Source organism: Nanorana parkeri, unplaced genomic scaffold (assembly GCF_000935625.1).
Source record: "Nanorana parkeri isolate BGI_ZX_2015 unplaced genomic scaffold, ASM93562v1 scaffold348, whole genome shotgun sequence".
Taxonomy (NCBI): Eukaryota; Metazoa; Chordata; class Amphibia; order Anura; family Dicroglossidae; genus Nanorana; species Nanorana parkeri.
In genome coordinates, this window is record NW_017306616.1 from 586,098 (window position 1) to 603,657 (window position 17,560).

Genomic DNA, 17,560 nt, shown 5'->3' on the forward strand with positions numbered 1-17,560 from the left:
TTTTTATATATCACCAAAAGAAAGCTCTATCTGTCCCCAAAAATTTGTAACATAAATTGCAAGGCTATAGTTCTGTCATGCTGACTGGTGACATTTTTGACTGGTGAGACACCATGACATTTTTCAAGCCCTGTTTATGGTAATATTGTTAAAGTTGTTCTTGTCTTGTAACTTTATTCTGTATAAAACATGTAACAGTCTCATTGATAAGATTATTTAAGAGGATGTGTTTAGGGGTGGAGTTAAGGCTGCGGGAGGGTAGGGGTTAGGTGGGCAACAGGTGGCGAGTAACTGTTATGGCCTGGCCAGTAGCTCAGGACTTGAAATTTTGACCCCTGGTCTAACCTATTAACCCCTTCATGACTGAGGCCCTTTTTTCCATTTTTGCACCCATGTTATATTCCACATTTTAGGCCTGAAAATGACGTAAAACCCCCCAACATTATATATTTTCTGAACTGCTTTACAACATATTTGCTGAGATCTCGAACATATAATCTAGCAGCTAAGATTGAATAAGATGGACATTTCCTTAAACATATGGAGAGCAAAATGAATTTCACTGTCATCCTCAAACCCACTCACCCTCTAATACAATGGTGAGTACTTTTTTTTTTTTTGGGCTGTACTTGCCCCCATTTCTCACTGATGACATCCCTTCAGTCTGCCCCGCAGATGCAGGCTGCTGGAAAGTTAAGTATGGATGATCTTTTACAACAGTGGTTCTCAACCTTTCTAGGGCCGGGACCCCTTGGTAACATTTGCCAAGTTGTGGTGACCCCCAATGGTAAAATTTAGGGATGACGTGGCTGCTGCAGCGACATCTGGTGGCGTGGCAGGAGAACTGACACTGCTGCGCTAGGAGAGGGCTGAGGAGGACACACAGCGACCCACAGTTTGAGAACCACTGTTTTACAGGCTAGGCTTTCTTTCCAAGTGGTGACGGGGTCACTATAAAACAAGCTTTTTATGCCCTCTTTAGCTGCATGCCTGAGGGCCCAGTTACACCATATCCAGTGCGTTCTGGCACGGTTTGAGCCTGGAAACACGCTGGATCGCATAAATCAAGCGGGGCCCTATTCTGGGGTGGAGGGGGCATGGCAGTGCCATTGACAATGGCACCGCAGACACGCTCCCCGTCCGCAGTGCGATTACCTGCGATGGGGAAAAATAGTCAACCTGAACGGAAGGCATTCCTGTACCTCTCATTCCAGTGCGGGCGACCACACTACTGGGGGGGGGGACATGTCTGTGGTGCCTTTGACATGAATGGCACCGCCATGCTCCCTCCCCAAAAACAGAGCTGCATCAAATCGTATTTTATATTTTAAAGAAGAACTCCGAGCAAAAGGTATTAACTGCTAGGGTTATTAGTAGCTTTGACCAGAATTCTTCTTTAATTTAGACAATTGATGTAACGGTACACTTCGTTGTCAGTCATTTACACTTTTTATTGTCTACAAATGTTTCCTATATTATCGTAGCAATATATCGGCTACCAAATATTCAATTTTTATTTGGAAAGGTAGAAGCTGATTGTTTTAATTTCAGGAACTTAGGGTTTGATTTACTAAAGGCTTTGATACTCTTCACTCAGTAAATTGTAGCAGTGTTCATTTTAAGTATCCATTCATGTGCTGTTGAAAATATTGGAATTTGCTTTTCTCACAGAATTTTCACTCCATTTATTAAGTGAATATTATCTACTCCGTGTGTGTGTGTGTATATTCAGTGAAGAGGTGCAAAGGGGTAACAAAGTGCTCCGTGCAGTGACCGTTAGTAAACAACATTCGTCAATATAAGCGAGATCAGTAGAATATGCATTTAATTGGCAAATATGGGTTACTACCATTTTCTGTCTTAATGAATAAGAGTGAGAAAACAAATGTTCAAATTCCTTTTCTAACAGGCATATTGTGTTCTCTTGCAGGGTCATTAATACAATGCTGGTAACGTGTGCAGTTTGCTGCTATTTGTTGTAAGTATAAGCACAACTCTATTATGTGTCAATATGAACTGACCTTGCTGTCTTTTCCCTGTGATCATATTGATATACACTCCGTCTTCTCATGTCATTTGTAATCCTGCTTATTTAGAATATTTAGAAATGATGTACGGTTATGCCTTGGGGTGGACACATTTTTAATATGGAATTTAGTAACCAGCAAGATTTCTTTTTAGAAGCCAGCTCCATTGACCTCACACATCTTGCTGCTATGGACAGCTCTACATTGGCCCTTTATCCACTTTCTAATGAGCCTGACGTGGTATTTCCTTTAAGACATTCAACATGCTGTAATAGATCCACAATGTAAATTTCATGCTGTCTTCTGACCAGCACCCAGCATATAATAGGCGTCCCCTTTTTAAGTTCAGGTTATCTTCTGCTAAATTCTTGCTTTGTCTTACAAGTCCTTGTCTGAAGCCATAACAACATGTTTTCTGTTCATCAAAGCCTGTTGTGTGACTTTTGTGTTCTTATTTATACTGTACACAGACTTGGGTTGGTGACGTCAACTAAACTGTGCTTTTTCATGCAGATTTGTGTATTTCTGTGCCACGGTCAGTTTCCTGATTCCACTAAAGCTTAAATAAGATTTTATCTTAATGTTTTTCTATTTCATTGATCACATTCATGTGTTTCTTTTAGCCCTTCACACCTAAGAATTTTGCTGCAAGTTTCCTGAAGTGTGACAACTCTTAACATAAGGAATGTGGTTATTTTTTTAGTGGTGCCTGTTCATACCCAAGTGTTGTGTGGTGGAAAAAGTACTTGAGAGTACAAACATTGCATTTTTTTTGTGCATATAAGGCATCGCAACACACTGCAAAGCACAGAATTAAATATATATATTTTTTTTTAAAGTGAGCTTTTCAATGTGTGTTCTAATGCATTGCAGCATGTGCTCACACCAGCACATGTGTTATGCGCATAACGTGCGGTATGAATGAGCCCTAATAATAGAAACAAAATTTTAAAGAAAAAAAAGCAGCAGCAAATATTGTCTAAGGGGAGGCCGATGTTGAGGGCTGCTTATGATTCACGGTTTAACCACTTTCTGTCTGGAGCAGTTTCTTAATTTTTGCGCACACATAACTCAATTTTTTGACTAGAAAACCTCTTGACCCCCCAAACAATGATATATTTTCTGAAAGCAGAGGCCTTGTAGAATACAAAAAAATGCTTGTTGCAATTTTTAATCCCTCAGTGTTTGTCAAACCAATATTTTTAGGATAAAATACACTAAAATAAAATGTAATGCCCAATTTCTTTTTTGTAAAATATAAAAGATGGGATTGTGTTGGGTAAATAGATACCAATCATGTCAAGTATTAAAATTACATGCGCCCATGAAATTGGCTAACAAGCCCCCTGTGTTATAGGGAAGAGGATGTGACAGGTCCTCTTTATATAGACATCAGGGTCTATTAGACCCCTAATATCACCTATAGACCCCCAAAGAAGATGAAGCACACTGATGTAATGCACATTGCTTCAGCTTTCAGTGAACGGAGGGAAGATCAGCCTAGTGTGCAGATCTCCCTCTAGTCCATCTGCAAAGACCCGCCGTACCAGTCTTGGGTCTGCACAGAGGACAGCAGATCCTGGGATATCTAGTGTCGGCGGCAGAAGGGTGGAATTGCACTCTTTGCCACCATAGTAGCAATCGGGCAGTCCTGCAGCATTTAAAAAGGTTTAAATAGGAACACTTTAAAAAAAAAAAGTGTCGGTGTAGCTTTAACTAGAAGTATATGCAGATAAAATGTTACCCATTCATCTGCTGTGGATGAATCAGAGAAATTACATTAAAGCAACAATAATGTTACTTTTTATTGACACTGCAGTCACTGCAAGAGCTGCTTCTGTGAAACCGAGTAAGTCCAGCTGTCAGTTTGATTTTGCTATTCATGGTCTGTTTGCGGTCAGGGAGCTGTGGAGCGGAAGAGGAACAGGACGTTCAGTGTATGTCCTTTTTAGAGAGAGATTTTTAGGGTGTATACCCTCAGTCCACAATCGGTCAGTAGAACCTCATTACATGAATATGCGATAGCTTCTAGCAATCTGGGAACCTGGATCCCATCCTAACCCATTAGATGCTCAGGTTTGTGTTATGACAGCTGATCTAGTTCATAATGAACTCAAACAAGGTCTTGTCAGGCAGCTTTACACTATTAATATGCTGATAACTAGTCCTTGTAATTTTCAATGACTGTTTGTTGTGCTTAATGTAAGAAAATAGCTTGTTGAGAATATTACAAACCAACTATATAGAGGAGGAAAAGACACAGAAGAAAAAGCCCTAGTCTAAGAGCTTGGAGATGTAATATTTATTAGGTTTATAATGGAGAAGACAGTGGCTATGGCTAGTAAGCCACTAGGGTAGAGAAGGTGGATAGGCAGTTTTAAAAAGGTGACTGAGGTTCTGCTTAAAGGAGAACTATGAGGGGAGTGATTTTTCACTCAACCACATCGTTCGAGCCGACCTGTGACAATGAGACTGTCACACGTTGGCTCAATAGATCGGGAAGTGAGCGAACACAACCCGTCGCTCGCACACTTCTCGATTCTGTCCCTGCAGAGAGACCTGACTGTCACTTACGGCTCCGTGCAGGGATCCCCTCCCCGCTCCAGTGCTGACTGGAGGAATGGACGGGGGAGGTGAAAAGCTGGCTCTGCCTCCTAGATGGGCAGAGCCAGCTGTCAATCACACAGCTGGTGGATCTCGACAGTAATGTCGGTATCCGTCCCGGCTGCGGACGTCTCAGTTTACCGCAAGCTGTAGTCATGGGAGGTCGCTTGTTTATGTCCTCCCGTGAGCACAACTCTGGGGAAAAACACTTGCCCCATAGTTCTCTTTTAAATATTTTAGGTGTGGCCTTGCACCAGTTCAGATTATAAGCAAGCAGAATAAGCCTACAGAGGATATGGAGATTTTGGTTTTGAAAATTTGTGGATATCAGCAATTTGGCTAATTTACGGGTTTTTGAATTTGAGGATGCAGCATAATAACATGCATTTTATTCCCAAATTAGAAGCCAGTGATGTGCTGTCATTTGACAGTTAAAGAGGCTTGGTGGAATGGATAGAAAAGTTTTGCGGAACTATTTAAGATAGACTGTAGAGGTAAAAGACTATGTAGGAGACAAGCTAGGGAGGATATTGCCATGGTCAAATTAAAGGAGAACTATGGGGTTAGGACTTTTCCCCATAGTTCTCCTAAGGGTCACGGGAGAACACAAACTAGCGTCCTCCCGTCACCCAAAGCTCAGTATACCGCGAGCTGCAGTTAAATGTTCTATAATGAACATTTACCACACCGACCAACATACAGTGGGGGGAATTTATCAAAACTGGAGCAGACAGAATATGGAGCAGTTGCCCATGGTAACCAATCAGCATCTCCCCACAATTCGTTCACTTAAGCTTTAAAAATTAAACTTAGAAGCCAATTGGTTGCCATGCACAGCTGCTTCAGTTTTGATAAACTCCCCTCAGTGTGCGCAGAGCAGGCAGTGGTATTACCCAAAGCTCAGTATACTGCGAGCTGCAGCTCGCAGTATACTGAGACGCTGCTTATCCGGAGGCAGAGCCAGCTGTGTCCGCCCCCTCCCCCTTCCGTTTCGCCAGTCAGAGATGGAGGATGGGACGGTGGGGGGGGGCTAGTCCCTGCAGGGAGCCGTGAGTGACGGTCACGGCTCTCTGCTGGGATAGATCAAGAAGTGAGCAAGCGCCGGTATGTGTTCGCTCACTTCCCGATCTACCGAGCCGACCTGTGACAGTTTCATTGTCACAGGTCAGCTCAGATTGTGGCTGAGTAAGAAATTACTCGCCTCATAATTCTCCTTTTAAGGTCTCACTATTCATACAAATGACTTAAAGCCACTTTGTGTTAGGTGGATGTTGGCATCTTCTGACTACATTAGTTTTGAGATGCTTTGTCAAGTGATGGTGCAGTTATACAGGAGTTTTTTGTTGAGAACTAAACTCTGTGGAACCCAGAAACAGTTGCAGGAAACCATGAGATGATAAAGGGTATAGAGCAAGTTAAATGTGAAAATATGGTTAGTCTGTTATAAACAAGGAGTTCAGTTAGCTTTGATGTGTTGTGTGTTTTTGTTGTTTTTATAGTAGATAGAAGAATGTCCGACTGCTTCATTTAAATGCTGAGACAAAGATAGCTGTGAAGAATGGAGAGGTTGAATAGTTTAGTAAGTGCAGAGACCAGAGTAGACAATTATCAAAAATAGTTCAGAGGGGTAAGTCAAGCAGCTTTATAGGGGGAGATGATGGGAAAGAGGTCTGCAAATGGTTAGTGATATTAAAGTTAAAAGCTTTTTAAGCTATTTTAAGTGCTGATTAAATAATTTACAATGTATGCTGCTTCTTGAGGTTTAAACGTTTTAGCTTCCTACAGAATCCGCTGATCCCCTGAACACTGGCCCTGATATCCTTTCTTAGGGTGGCTCCTTTCCCTTGCATGTTCCTATCGCTCTACCCTTGTGTGTGCCAGTAAGGTATGCGTGTCTCCACAAACACGCAGGGCAAGCCACTACTCTGCCCCCTGCTCCCCACTCCGCCTTCCTTCTCCCTCTTCCCTTCTCCCAGCTAGAAGATGTAGTGTCACTTTTTTCTTAACTAGGTCCTGGACAGTGAGAGCAGTATTTGACACTTCCTCAATTTAGTTCCATGTTTCCTAGATATGGTGAAGCGTGGAAAGTTTCTTTAGCTAAGCTGTGCTGAGCCCAGAGTTGAGTTATTGACATTTTGACCTCTAATCAAGAAGATTCCTTTATCCAGTTGCATTCTTCTGAAGGGAGCTAGTTCCCAGTAGTGCTAAGGCTGAGGATTGGTAGAATAAACACAGCATAATTTTTTAGGAGCAGCCTTACTCTGATCAAAGTTGCATTGTACTAGGAGGCGAGGGAAGCAAGAGATGCCACAAGACTTGACACTGTGGAAGTCTTTGTGTACATGAGCAGGTCCTAGAGCTGGTGACAAAGATGCTATAGGTTTAAAGGTTGTGTTCAAAACCATTTGCAATGGCCATAGACATTGGAGAGCAGTCATGTATGCAGGCATGTTACATACATGCTAAATGTTTTAGCTATGGATAGGGGAGTGAAATCTGCAATTTAAATTAATACCTTAGCTTATCAAGGGGAAAATGGCAATAAACATTTTCACAAGGTCATTTTACTACTTCCCCCAGACCTACTGTAGACCTGTGGGTATATACCACTGCCCGTAGATGTGAGAATAGAGATTGGGTGTGTATCCTCTAATTTTTGGTTATTTTCCCATGCAAAGGTAAAATATATTACTGGAGTTATGAGTGAAAGTCGCCTAGGATTACTTTGAGTAGTGCAGAAGATAGAATGCATAGAAGCCAGGAAGCAAATTTGTCCATGATTTGGGAGGCTTGACCAGGTAGCCATGAGGCGGCATCAACCAGAAGTCTCCATGGGATTCAAAAGGGTGTGCTTGGTGGGGGTCTCTATGCCCTTTACGTGCCCTACCACTTGCTGGGTATGACCGTGAGCGGAGTGTTAGGGCTCCATGCATAGTTCTACAGAAGTTAAGCTATTCATTGCTACATGCTACCCTAAATGTAGCATTCAACTTTTGAGCAACGGCATCCTGTTTACATGAATTAAATGTTCTAGTGGACCTAGTGAGGCAGAGCATTGGGTGACAACAGTGGATACTTTGTTTCTGCATATAGGACTCCTAAATAGGGATGAGCCGAACACCCCCCTGTTTGGTTCGTATTCGAACTGCCGAAATGTTCGAATACGAACTCGAACTCAATGCAAGTGTATGGGGGTCGAACGTTTGACCCCCATACAGTTGCCTGTGCATGTAATAAATACAGTGTACTGGCCCCCTTACCTCCGCTGCTGTCCCGGCCTCCGGTCCCCTGGTCCGTCCACTCGCTGTCCCGGCCTCCGGTCCCCTGGTCCGTCTGCTCGCTGTCCCGGCGGCTTCTCTCCTTCAGTCCGGCCGCTGCTCCTCTGCCCCGCCCCCCTGCCTCCACTTCATCTGCAGGCTGGGAGCCATACCCAGCCTACTATTGGATATTGTAAAATGCAATAGCCAATAGCAAGCTGGCTATTGCACCCGCCTGCTGTCAATCAGCATGGGGGGACCTGATAGAGAACTTTCTCCTTCAGGCCCCTCCTCTGCTGAGCCCTGGTTGGGCAAAGTCTTGCACCTGACCTGTAGTCAGGTGCAAGACTTTGCCCAATCAGAGCTTCAGTGGGCATTTTGTATTATGTAATGTACGCGGTCGAACAGACCGCGAACATCCCATAAAGTTCGGCGCTCGAACTGCCGATGTTCAATTCGAACTCATTTTCGAATCGAACACTCGACCCATCCTTACTCCTAAAGGCTTAGAGAAAGGGAATAATAAAGCCGGTAAAATCAACTGAATGCATGTATTCTAAAGAAGGAAATCTTAGTATGCGCATGTGGCTGTTATTTCACGTTTTGTTCATTTGGTCATGTTATTTGCTCAAGTACTGTACTCGGTGTATTGGCCTTTACACCATCAAGCATTTCTTGGTGTGAGCACCAGTGAAATGTGTTAATCGCAAGGTACTATGCAACACACCTACCGTGTATTACACACACCTACCAGTGCAGCCGGTGCATTGCCATTCATTTGGATGGCACCCCAATGCACTTCCCAGGGACAATACGTTGGACTATGCTGCAATGTGTGGTGCCACACTGTAATTGCACTGTCTTGGTGTGAACAGGCCCTAACCTGAAAACTGCAATCTTATTACTTTTTACAAATGTATTATCAAATAAAGGCCATGGAAGGTACTCATTTTCTCTAAGTCTTTCTTTCGTAATGCTTTTTCTGATCTAACACTGTGGGGGGGCTGTTTGATAAAAATAAAACTATGGTGGAATATAATATAGTTCAGTTTTCAGTTACTATATAAAATCTCTTGTTCATTCTGATAACGTTAGCCATTGTGCAGCACAGGGACAGCAGTACAGACACATTCATCCTACGCATATTGAAGGAGAAACTTATCAATTGCAGTGTGTGAGTCACATCTAGCAGTTCATTTTAGAGCCGCTCGTATTGTTCAGAAGCTTCTCTGTTTACCCTTCAACGAACACAAGCCAATATATGCTTTAAAATAAGAATACGCCATCTTTCCTTGGAGCTAGCTAAAGCATGGAATTCATCTGAAGTAGCTGCTGGAATTTCTGGGGCAGCATTACATAACCTTGTACTTTCCAGCAGATCTGCAATCTCTTCCTGGCGTGCTGTTTTTCCCCTAAACCCTGCAATGCAACAAAAACAAGACTGGAGAATATGCTGTGTACAAGCCTCCTGAGAAAGCAATGCCTTTTCAGTCTCTGCTGTCACCGACACTAACATTTATTAAGAATTTAGGGCAACGTTTTTTGTATTTATTTTTTCTATGAATAAATTGCAGATCACTTGTGATGTGTATGTATATACGGGAGAGCAGAAATGTTTGTTTTTAAGGGGTTTAAGGCATCTTTAAATATAGCAAATGCTTTTCTAATTTAGGGAGGCCAACACTGTGCCACCAATAGTAACAGCAGATGGTAAGCTTTATGGCTACAGGTCAGCAGGCAAATGCTATGGCCTAAAACTAGAAAATGGTGCAGATTCTAATTTATCCAGAACATGGTATAGCTAGTAGTAGTTATTCACATTCAGCTGGACTTGATCTTCAAGTGATAATTTGGCACTATGCACCATATTGCCAGTTATGGTGCTTCTGATTTGTCCCTAGTACCAGTAGCACAAAAGACTGTATTCCAGTGGAAACATATTGCGAGGCACTGCTTCACATTAAACTTTGGCAAACGTAGGCTAATGTAACTCTTACATAATGGGGGGATAAAAACTGCCAACTCACCAATTCCATGACCGTTATGAAAGCCCATTGCAGAGCCAGTGGTAGGTGACTTTGTCGTACTGCTTGACTTGGAGACAGTCTGTCACTGGTGGTAATGGATGGCAAACATCTGCCTTTTCTAAGATCAAGCCCTTAGATGTGTCTGCAGATACCTGAAGCAACCTAACGTACCTTCCCTTGGCTGCTCAACATCTGGCTTTTCTTTACAGGTAAAGCTCAGACACCTCCGGGTAGTGTAGGGATTTGCCACACCTACACTACCCGGAGGTAGTCTAGGAGCACACACACATATTCACATTCCTATTGACCCATTGAAATCAGGCCTATAGGAATGTGCAGGAAGTAGAAAGAGAATGGGCAAATACCAGCATTATCACGAAGTGGGAAGCCTGAGATTTGGCTGTGACCAGAAGGTTTGAGGGGCTGGTACAGAAAATTTCTAGGTGCCTATACTTAATACCTGCAGCAGTTTTTCCCCTTCTCAGTTGGCATTTCCTTAAAATCTGTTATAAGTTCAGATTTGTAAAATTAACTGGATAGGCTTTTGACCCTCGCATAGGGTGTGTGTAAGTGCTATAAGCAGAATACAGGGGGGTCCCAGTGTGATGCAATAGCCCCTTAGTGTCTTGTGCAGATCTCCACCTCTCTAAATATCAGCCAGTGGTAAACCTACACTGCATCCCACATTGCAATACTGGATTTTCTTTTTGAAAACCCAGAATCTCCTGGGACAAGCTAGTGCCCTAGTGAGGGTGATGGGGTTAGGTGACATCTGTAAAGGATTGGTTTTAACCGAAACCTGTACTGAGACATATGGGGCCTGTCATTGGTAACCTACTCTATAAACTCTAGTTGCTTGGCTGTCTCTGGGATTAATTTTTTGTTGAGGCACTAAAATCCCGATCTACATGTGTTACAGTTGTGCGTCAGATAGCATTTAAGCCATTGGATCAGTGTTGGAATTAATCTACCATTTTGAAAAGGAGAGGCAAGTAGTGACAACCTTCACAGTACTTCAATGCAGGATTCCCTTGAACATGTCAGTTTAAAGGAATGGAGATAAGTGTCATGCAAAATAAGAGGACTTTTAATGGTCTCTCTGGTAGCCATCTAGCCTACCTTCCAGCACTGTAGCCCCTGTCAATGTCTTCAGCCTTCTGATACTTCTGTGAGTGTCCAATGCCTGTGTTCCCTGCCTCACATTGTAGGGAATTTATCAGAACTGGAGCAGACGAAATCTGAAGCAGTTGCCCAAGACAATCACTTATTTTAGTGGCTTAACTTTGGAAACATTTTATATTTAAAGTATTTTATTCCCCATTTATTATAATTGTTCATGACATTTGTTTAGTACTCTTACAGATTAATTCATGTGACTGGATAGTAATAGATGTAGGTGGGCAGCAGCGTTAATTTTCTGTTTATTTGCGGTTGTCACCTTTTTTATATCTTTGTTTTCATGTGTAAAAGCTACATGCTAGTAAAGTTGGATTTCATTTTGTATCTAATATGTTATTTTTCTATTGCATACAGCTGGCTCATTGCTATATTGGCTCAGTTGAATCCTTTGTTTGGACCACAGCTGAATTCAGAAGTCATTGCTTACTTGAAAAACCATTGGCCTTAAATATGTTCTCCAATCCAGGTAAAAAAAAAAAAAACAATAGAAAGGAATCTATTGTCTCTATTAAACTGGAAGCCTGTATCTAGCTATGTAGTTTACATATCCACCTACAATTAATGTTAGGTATGTTTTGCATATTTATTTATAAGTGTTCCATAAGATGGTCCTAACTTTTATTTTTAGATTGTAAGCCCTCTCAGGCAGGGCCCTCCTTACCATCTTGTCTCGAATTGTAATGTGATTGTAATGTCTTCCTTATATTGTAAAGCAATGCGCAAACTGTTGGCGCTATATAAATCCTATATAATAATAATATTATGACCATAGCCAGTTTTAACCATCCAATCCTAATCTGCCTAAATCAGCAGATGAGGGTTCTGAACCAACTAAGGGAAGCTGATTGTGGGCAACTGCTCCAAATTCTGTCTGCTCCATTTTTAATAAATGTTTAAATATTTTTACTGAACTCTTGGAACAATTTTGTATGCATACTTGCATTGGTCCAGCGTGGCCCAATACAGGTATCCATGTATGATCTCCAGAGGGCCGCTGGGGGTGCTAAAAATCACTTAAGTGCTGGTCTCCTCCTGCTGCGGCTCCAGTGGCTTCCCCTTTGCACACTGAGGACAGGGAGTCGCTCATTGGGCACCACTGCAATTTGGAGAACTCCTTGTATTTATTTTCGATTAATACAAGGTGTTTTGTGATTGGACGAGGTGAAGAAGTGCGTAGACATGTGCATTTGGATGAACCTGCAAATCAACGAAAATCGGTTGATTCAGCGGTTTGTCTGAATCTGAAATAACTAATTTAATATATGACCGAATACACTAAAACGATATTCGGGCATACATAAATTCGTTTTCACAACACGCCGGCAGTCATATTGCCCGCTGCGCATGCCCGCCGCCATCTTGGAGGCGGAGCGTGTGACGTCACTGAACGAGCGGCAGCCAGATGGGCCGCCGGCGTGTTCTGCGTATGCGCGCCGCCATTTTGGTACACACCAAGATGGTGGCGCTCGATATGGCCGCCGTTTGTTCTGCAGTTTTAGTGTGCGGTTTCGGATTCAGGGGTTCGTTGCCTCCGAATCCGAAACAACATAAAAATTAGTTTCCTTTGACGAAACTGTTTTTCGTTTTCATTTGTTTTGTTTTTGTTGTGCACATGTCTAGAAGAGGGGCAGATGAGACATTTATTTTTTATATTCTATATGAAAAGTTGCTTTTTAAGCTCTAAAGCAGCGGTTCTCAACCTGTTACCTCAGGACCCACATTTGTCCTTGGTCATTAAGTCGCGACCCAAGTCTCGCCGCACTGGAATGCACGGCATTAGGATACCGTGGTTTCCGGTGCAGGCATACAAACTGTGGGTGGTAGGTGCGTTTGGGTACCATTCAAATGAATGGCATCGCAGCACACCTCCCACACCAGAATGCGCGATATGTGCGCTTGCGTGGTATAGTGGGTTTAATCAAACGGGCCCTCAAAAACACTGACACAATCTCACACACTTAGACATTCTGACACATATCTACACTCAAAAAAAAAAATGTTATTTAATTGTTTTTTAAGGTCCACCCAGTCTCCATACCTTCCGAGAACTGCAGTGGATCTTCAGACTGGAGTCCAGTGTGGGCTGCTGTGCAGTGATGGAGCTCCATCCATATGTGCACGGCTTGTACAGCTCCCTTGGTTTACCATGTAGAAGTGCTGGGAGCCACAATGAGATGTCACCTGGGAGCCACAATGAGATGTCACCAAGGCACCTCCTATAGGACACCTGAGGGAGCTGTAAGCAATGCACATATGGATGGAGCTCCCTTGCGGCCATTATCCCAACCCATCTCAAGCTGACACTCAGAGCTGGGCAGCATATTTTGAATCGAAGCATGGCACGAGAACTGACAATGCTGTGCTAGGGGGAGGCAGAGGAACCTCTCGCCTAGAAAAGTGGAAGGCATGCGGTGACACACACTACATGGGGTCATGACCCACCAGTTGAGAACCAAGGCTCTAAAGGGAGCTCTCTTTTTGACAGTCTCTTTCAAATGTTCTGCTTGTTGAGAACACTTCATATTGGGGAGAATTTACTAAAACTGGAGCAAACTGAATCTAACAGCTGTGCATGGTGACCAATCGCCGTTGATCTTCAGTTTGTTCATTTAAGCTTTGAAAATGAAAGCTGGATTCTGATTAGTTGCTGTGCACGACTGCTCCAGATTTTGTCTGCTCCAGTAAATTGCTTAGTAAATTCCCCTCATTGTTTTCAGTGATTTCTGCCAACTCGGTTTTACACTATGAGTAGGAGCGGTAAAGTAGAACCATAATATAACACTGCTATGCCTTGAGTATGTAATAACCAAATTTGCTGACCCCATGTACATATATTAAAGCTATGTACGGGGATCATTTTATATTCACCGCCAATAACATTTACTTTAAGATCTCTTTTCTTCTATAGACAATAATTCTAAAGAGAATAATTATAATTCTAACAACTTTACAGTATTGGTGAAATGGTGCCAGGACAAAAATGAGATCACCTAGCAATGCCAGCACAAAATGTAAATGCTTCTTGGACACCCGCAGAGCTCATAATCTCATGACAATCTATGTGCAAAAATTGTCTGTTCCTTGCAGTGTCAAGAAATGAGCAGCCTTTCCACTTCCTGCATCCTATTAGTCATCAAGGTTGTCTATTATAGTGCTGGGCTTGTATTAAGGAATCAAAGGCAGGAGGGGACAGGCCAGTTCTTGATACAGCTAAGACACATATTAAAGCTTCTTGGGGTACGAGCCACTGGGATGCTCAAAGAGCTTCTGGGGCCTGTTTAGTAACATTAAAGAACTGCTTATATTTATTTCTGACCTATAATCTCTGCTTTGTTTTACAGGGGAATGAAGCATGGAAGACTTGCCTTAATGTTCTTTCTTCTTCACTAAATTTGCCTTAACCCTTGTATTTAATGACCTGTTACCCATTCCTCACAAGTGACGCAGTGTTTCTTCTCTGATGCTCTGAGTTCCTTCATCTCACTCCAGGGGAGTCATTGCTTATGAACATTTTATATGCAACTGTTTCCTGTCAAGCTTCATTTTGTCACCAGATTGTAGATCTTTTCCTGCACATATTGCAGCAGAGACGGGATGAAGCTTGTATTTTATTTCTTTGATTTGGCCTTTTCTACATCTTTGTAATTGGAGTATTTCCAGTCGGTCCCTCAACACTGGAGATCTTCGATTTGAGAGTGTCCTAATTTATGTGTATTTTTCTTCTAGAATGCATACAAAGTATATGCTGTTAGTGCCTTATCTCTGTAACAGATCAGTTGGTGCCTTTTAGCCAAGCTTTCAGAATCCATATTTTTCTATGAAAGGAAAAACTCTTGAAAACAAGTTCTATATTTTCCACACTACGTGTTCAAATACTGTTCTATTACCCTGTCAGTATGCTGGAGCATTGGAAACATTTCTAAAACATATTTAATAGGCATCCAAAAATGGCATGCAGTGGCTCACAACAACCAATTGGATACCAGTCTACTGTCACCTGGCTAATGTGAGCTGATTTTGGATTGGTTGCTATGGGTTACTGGAACCTGAAGTGTCTTGGACTGTCACGTTATGCTCAATTGAAACTCTGGTATGGTCTAGAATGTAAAAAGTATTTACACTGAAGTATTTGAAGATTTCAAATGAATGCATATTGATACCAAAAAAAAAGCATTTTGAAGCACCTGCTGAATAAAAGTGAGATTTTATCAGTTATAAGTGTGTTGTGTTCTGTCAATGGTTTTGCTGAGAAGTATCTTTATGGTAAACTGGTTATATATGTATACATCTTGCTGAGCAGTTTTTAGAGGTGCACCGAAATGGAAATTGTAAAACCGAAATAAAAAGTCAGGCCGAAACCAATACCAAAATTTTTTTTTTAATTTTTTATAAACTTTTTCACATTTTTTTAATTCATTTTTTATTAAATGTTATTTTTTTACTTTTAGGGGCCTCGGGGAAATATTAGGGGTCTAAACAGACCCCTGATATATCCCTTTTAAAATAGAAAAAGAGATTGAGAACACAGAGTCCTCTATCTCTCTTTTTCTTGTCCCCTGTTATCAATGAACAGGAATCCTCTGAGTGTTCCTGTTCATTGATAACATGACAACATTGTTTACTATAACTACAATTATGAATGAATGGGGGTGATGTAGATCACTCCCATTCATTCATAATTGGGGATATAGTTAACATACCATATCCTCAATTATGTACACACTCAGTGATCGCTGAGTGTGTGTACCTTGCTTTTCTCTGACACCCTGTCACAGGAGGCTGATCGAGCGGTGTAGAGAGGAAAGCCCAGCCTCCTGTGACGGCGCTGTCTTCGCCCCCACACCGCTCTGCCGCACTGTGATGGGCGGCTGAGCGGTGTGGGAGGAGAGACGCTGGCCGCTTGCAGCGCTCGGCCGGCTGTCACTTTTTTCTTTTCTCCCCGCTGGAACACAGAGCAGCGCCCAGCAGGGAGGAAATAAACCAGGGATGTGCCGATGTATCGGCCGACACATGGCTTTCGGCATTTTGCCAAAAGTGCAATTTTCGGCCTATATGTTTCGGCGACCGATATATCGGTGCATCCCTTGTAGTTTTACACCAGTAATATAGGTATGCATCTCATTGTGATGGGTATTATACATATTTTAAAGGAGAAATTCATTTTAAAACAAAGTGCACTTATCCTTGTGGTCCCTTTGAAGCCAAACTCTGTGGTTTTCATGCACAGCTGCTCCAGATTTTGTCTGCTCCAGTTTTGATACATTTCCGTTGTATTTTCTCAAATAATACAGGGTGTTCTGTGATTGCAGGAGGGGTTGAGGGTGTGACATTATCTCTCCTCCAATCACAAAATGCCTTGTGAATTAGGCTGTCTCCTTACCAGGAAACAGAGGTAGATGAGCCCCATAGATGTCACTAGTGATGTACTGCAAATAGTGTGTGTGTGTGTCGGAGTATAGCATCAAGTCAATGAAACTCCTGGGATATTGATCAAGTCACTTAAGTAGCAGAGGGGGTTAATCAGTTTCAGCTGCTTTGGTGTTAATGAAATTAACAATAGGTGCATTAGATGGGCAACAATGAAACGACCTCCAAAACAGGAATGGTTTAACAGGTGGAGGCCACTGACAGTTGTTTTCCCTACTCATCTTTTCTGACTGTTTTTCACTAGTTTTGCATTTGGCTACAGTCATTGTCACTACTGGTCGCATGAGGCGAACCTGGACCCTATAGAGGTTGCACAGGTATGCCAACTCCTCCAGGATGGCACATCAATACGTGCTATTGCCAGGTTTGCTGTGTCTCCCAGCACAGTCTCAAGAGCATGGAGGAGATTCCGGGACACAGGCAGTTATTCTAGGAGAGCTGGATGGGGCTGTAGAAGGTCCTTAACTCATCAGTAAGACAGGTATCTGCTCCTTTGTGCAAGGAGGAACATGATGAGCACTGCCAGAGCCCTACAAAATGACCTCCAGCAGGCCACTGGTGTGAATGTCTCTGACCAAACAATCAGAAAAAGACTTAATGAGACTGGCCTAAGGGCCCGACGTCCTCTAGTGGGCCCTGTGCTCACTGCCCGGCACCGTGGAGGTCGATTGGAATTTGCCATTGAACACCAGAATTGGCAGGTCTGCCACTGGCGCCTTGTGCTTTTCAAAAATGAGAGCAGTTTCACCCTGGGCACATGTGACAGACGTGAAAGGGTCTGGAGAAGCTGTGGAGAACGTTATGCTGCCTGTAATATCGTTTAGCCTGACCGGTTTGGTGGTGGGTCAGTAATAGTCTGGGGAGGCATATCCATGGAGGGACTCGCAGACCTCTACAGGCTAGACAATGGCACCCTGACCGCCATTAGGTATCGGGATGAAATCCTTGGACCCGTTGTCAGACCCTATGCTGGTGCAGTGGGTCCTGGGTTCCTCCTGGTGCAGGGCAATGCCCGGCCTCATGAGGTGAGAGTATGCAG

At 42.8% G+C, this 17,560-nt stretch overlaps 1 protein-coding gene across 2 annotated transcripts in view; it reads left to right on the forward strand.

The window, feature by feature from the left end:
- Positions 1-14,780, forward strand: part of ATP6V0E1 (ATPase H+ transporting V0 subunit e1) — a 24,850-nt gene extending 10,070 nt beyond the window's left edge. Inside the window, exons 2-4 of one of the 2 annotated variants that reach the window (XM_018558611.1) lie at positions 1,931-1,978; positions 11,449-11,550; positions 14,433-14,780. In XM_018558611.1, coding sequence (XP_018414113.1) covers positions 1,931-1,978; positions 11,449-11,542 — 142 coding nt within the window. In that variant the 3' untranslated portion in view covers positions 11,543-11,550; positions 14,433-14,780. Of the gene's footprint in view, positions 1-1,930; positions 1,979-11,448; positions 11,551-14,431 lie in introns of both variants that reach the window. The other variant, XM_018558612.1, reaches the window with a different exon arrangement.
- Positions 14,781-17,560: the final 2,780 nt, after the last annotated feature.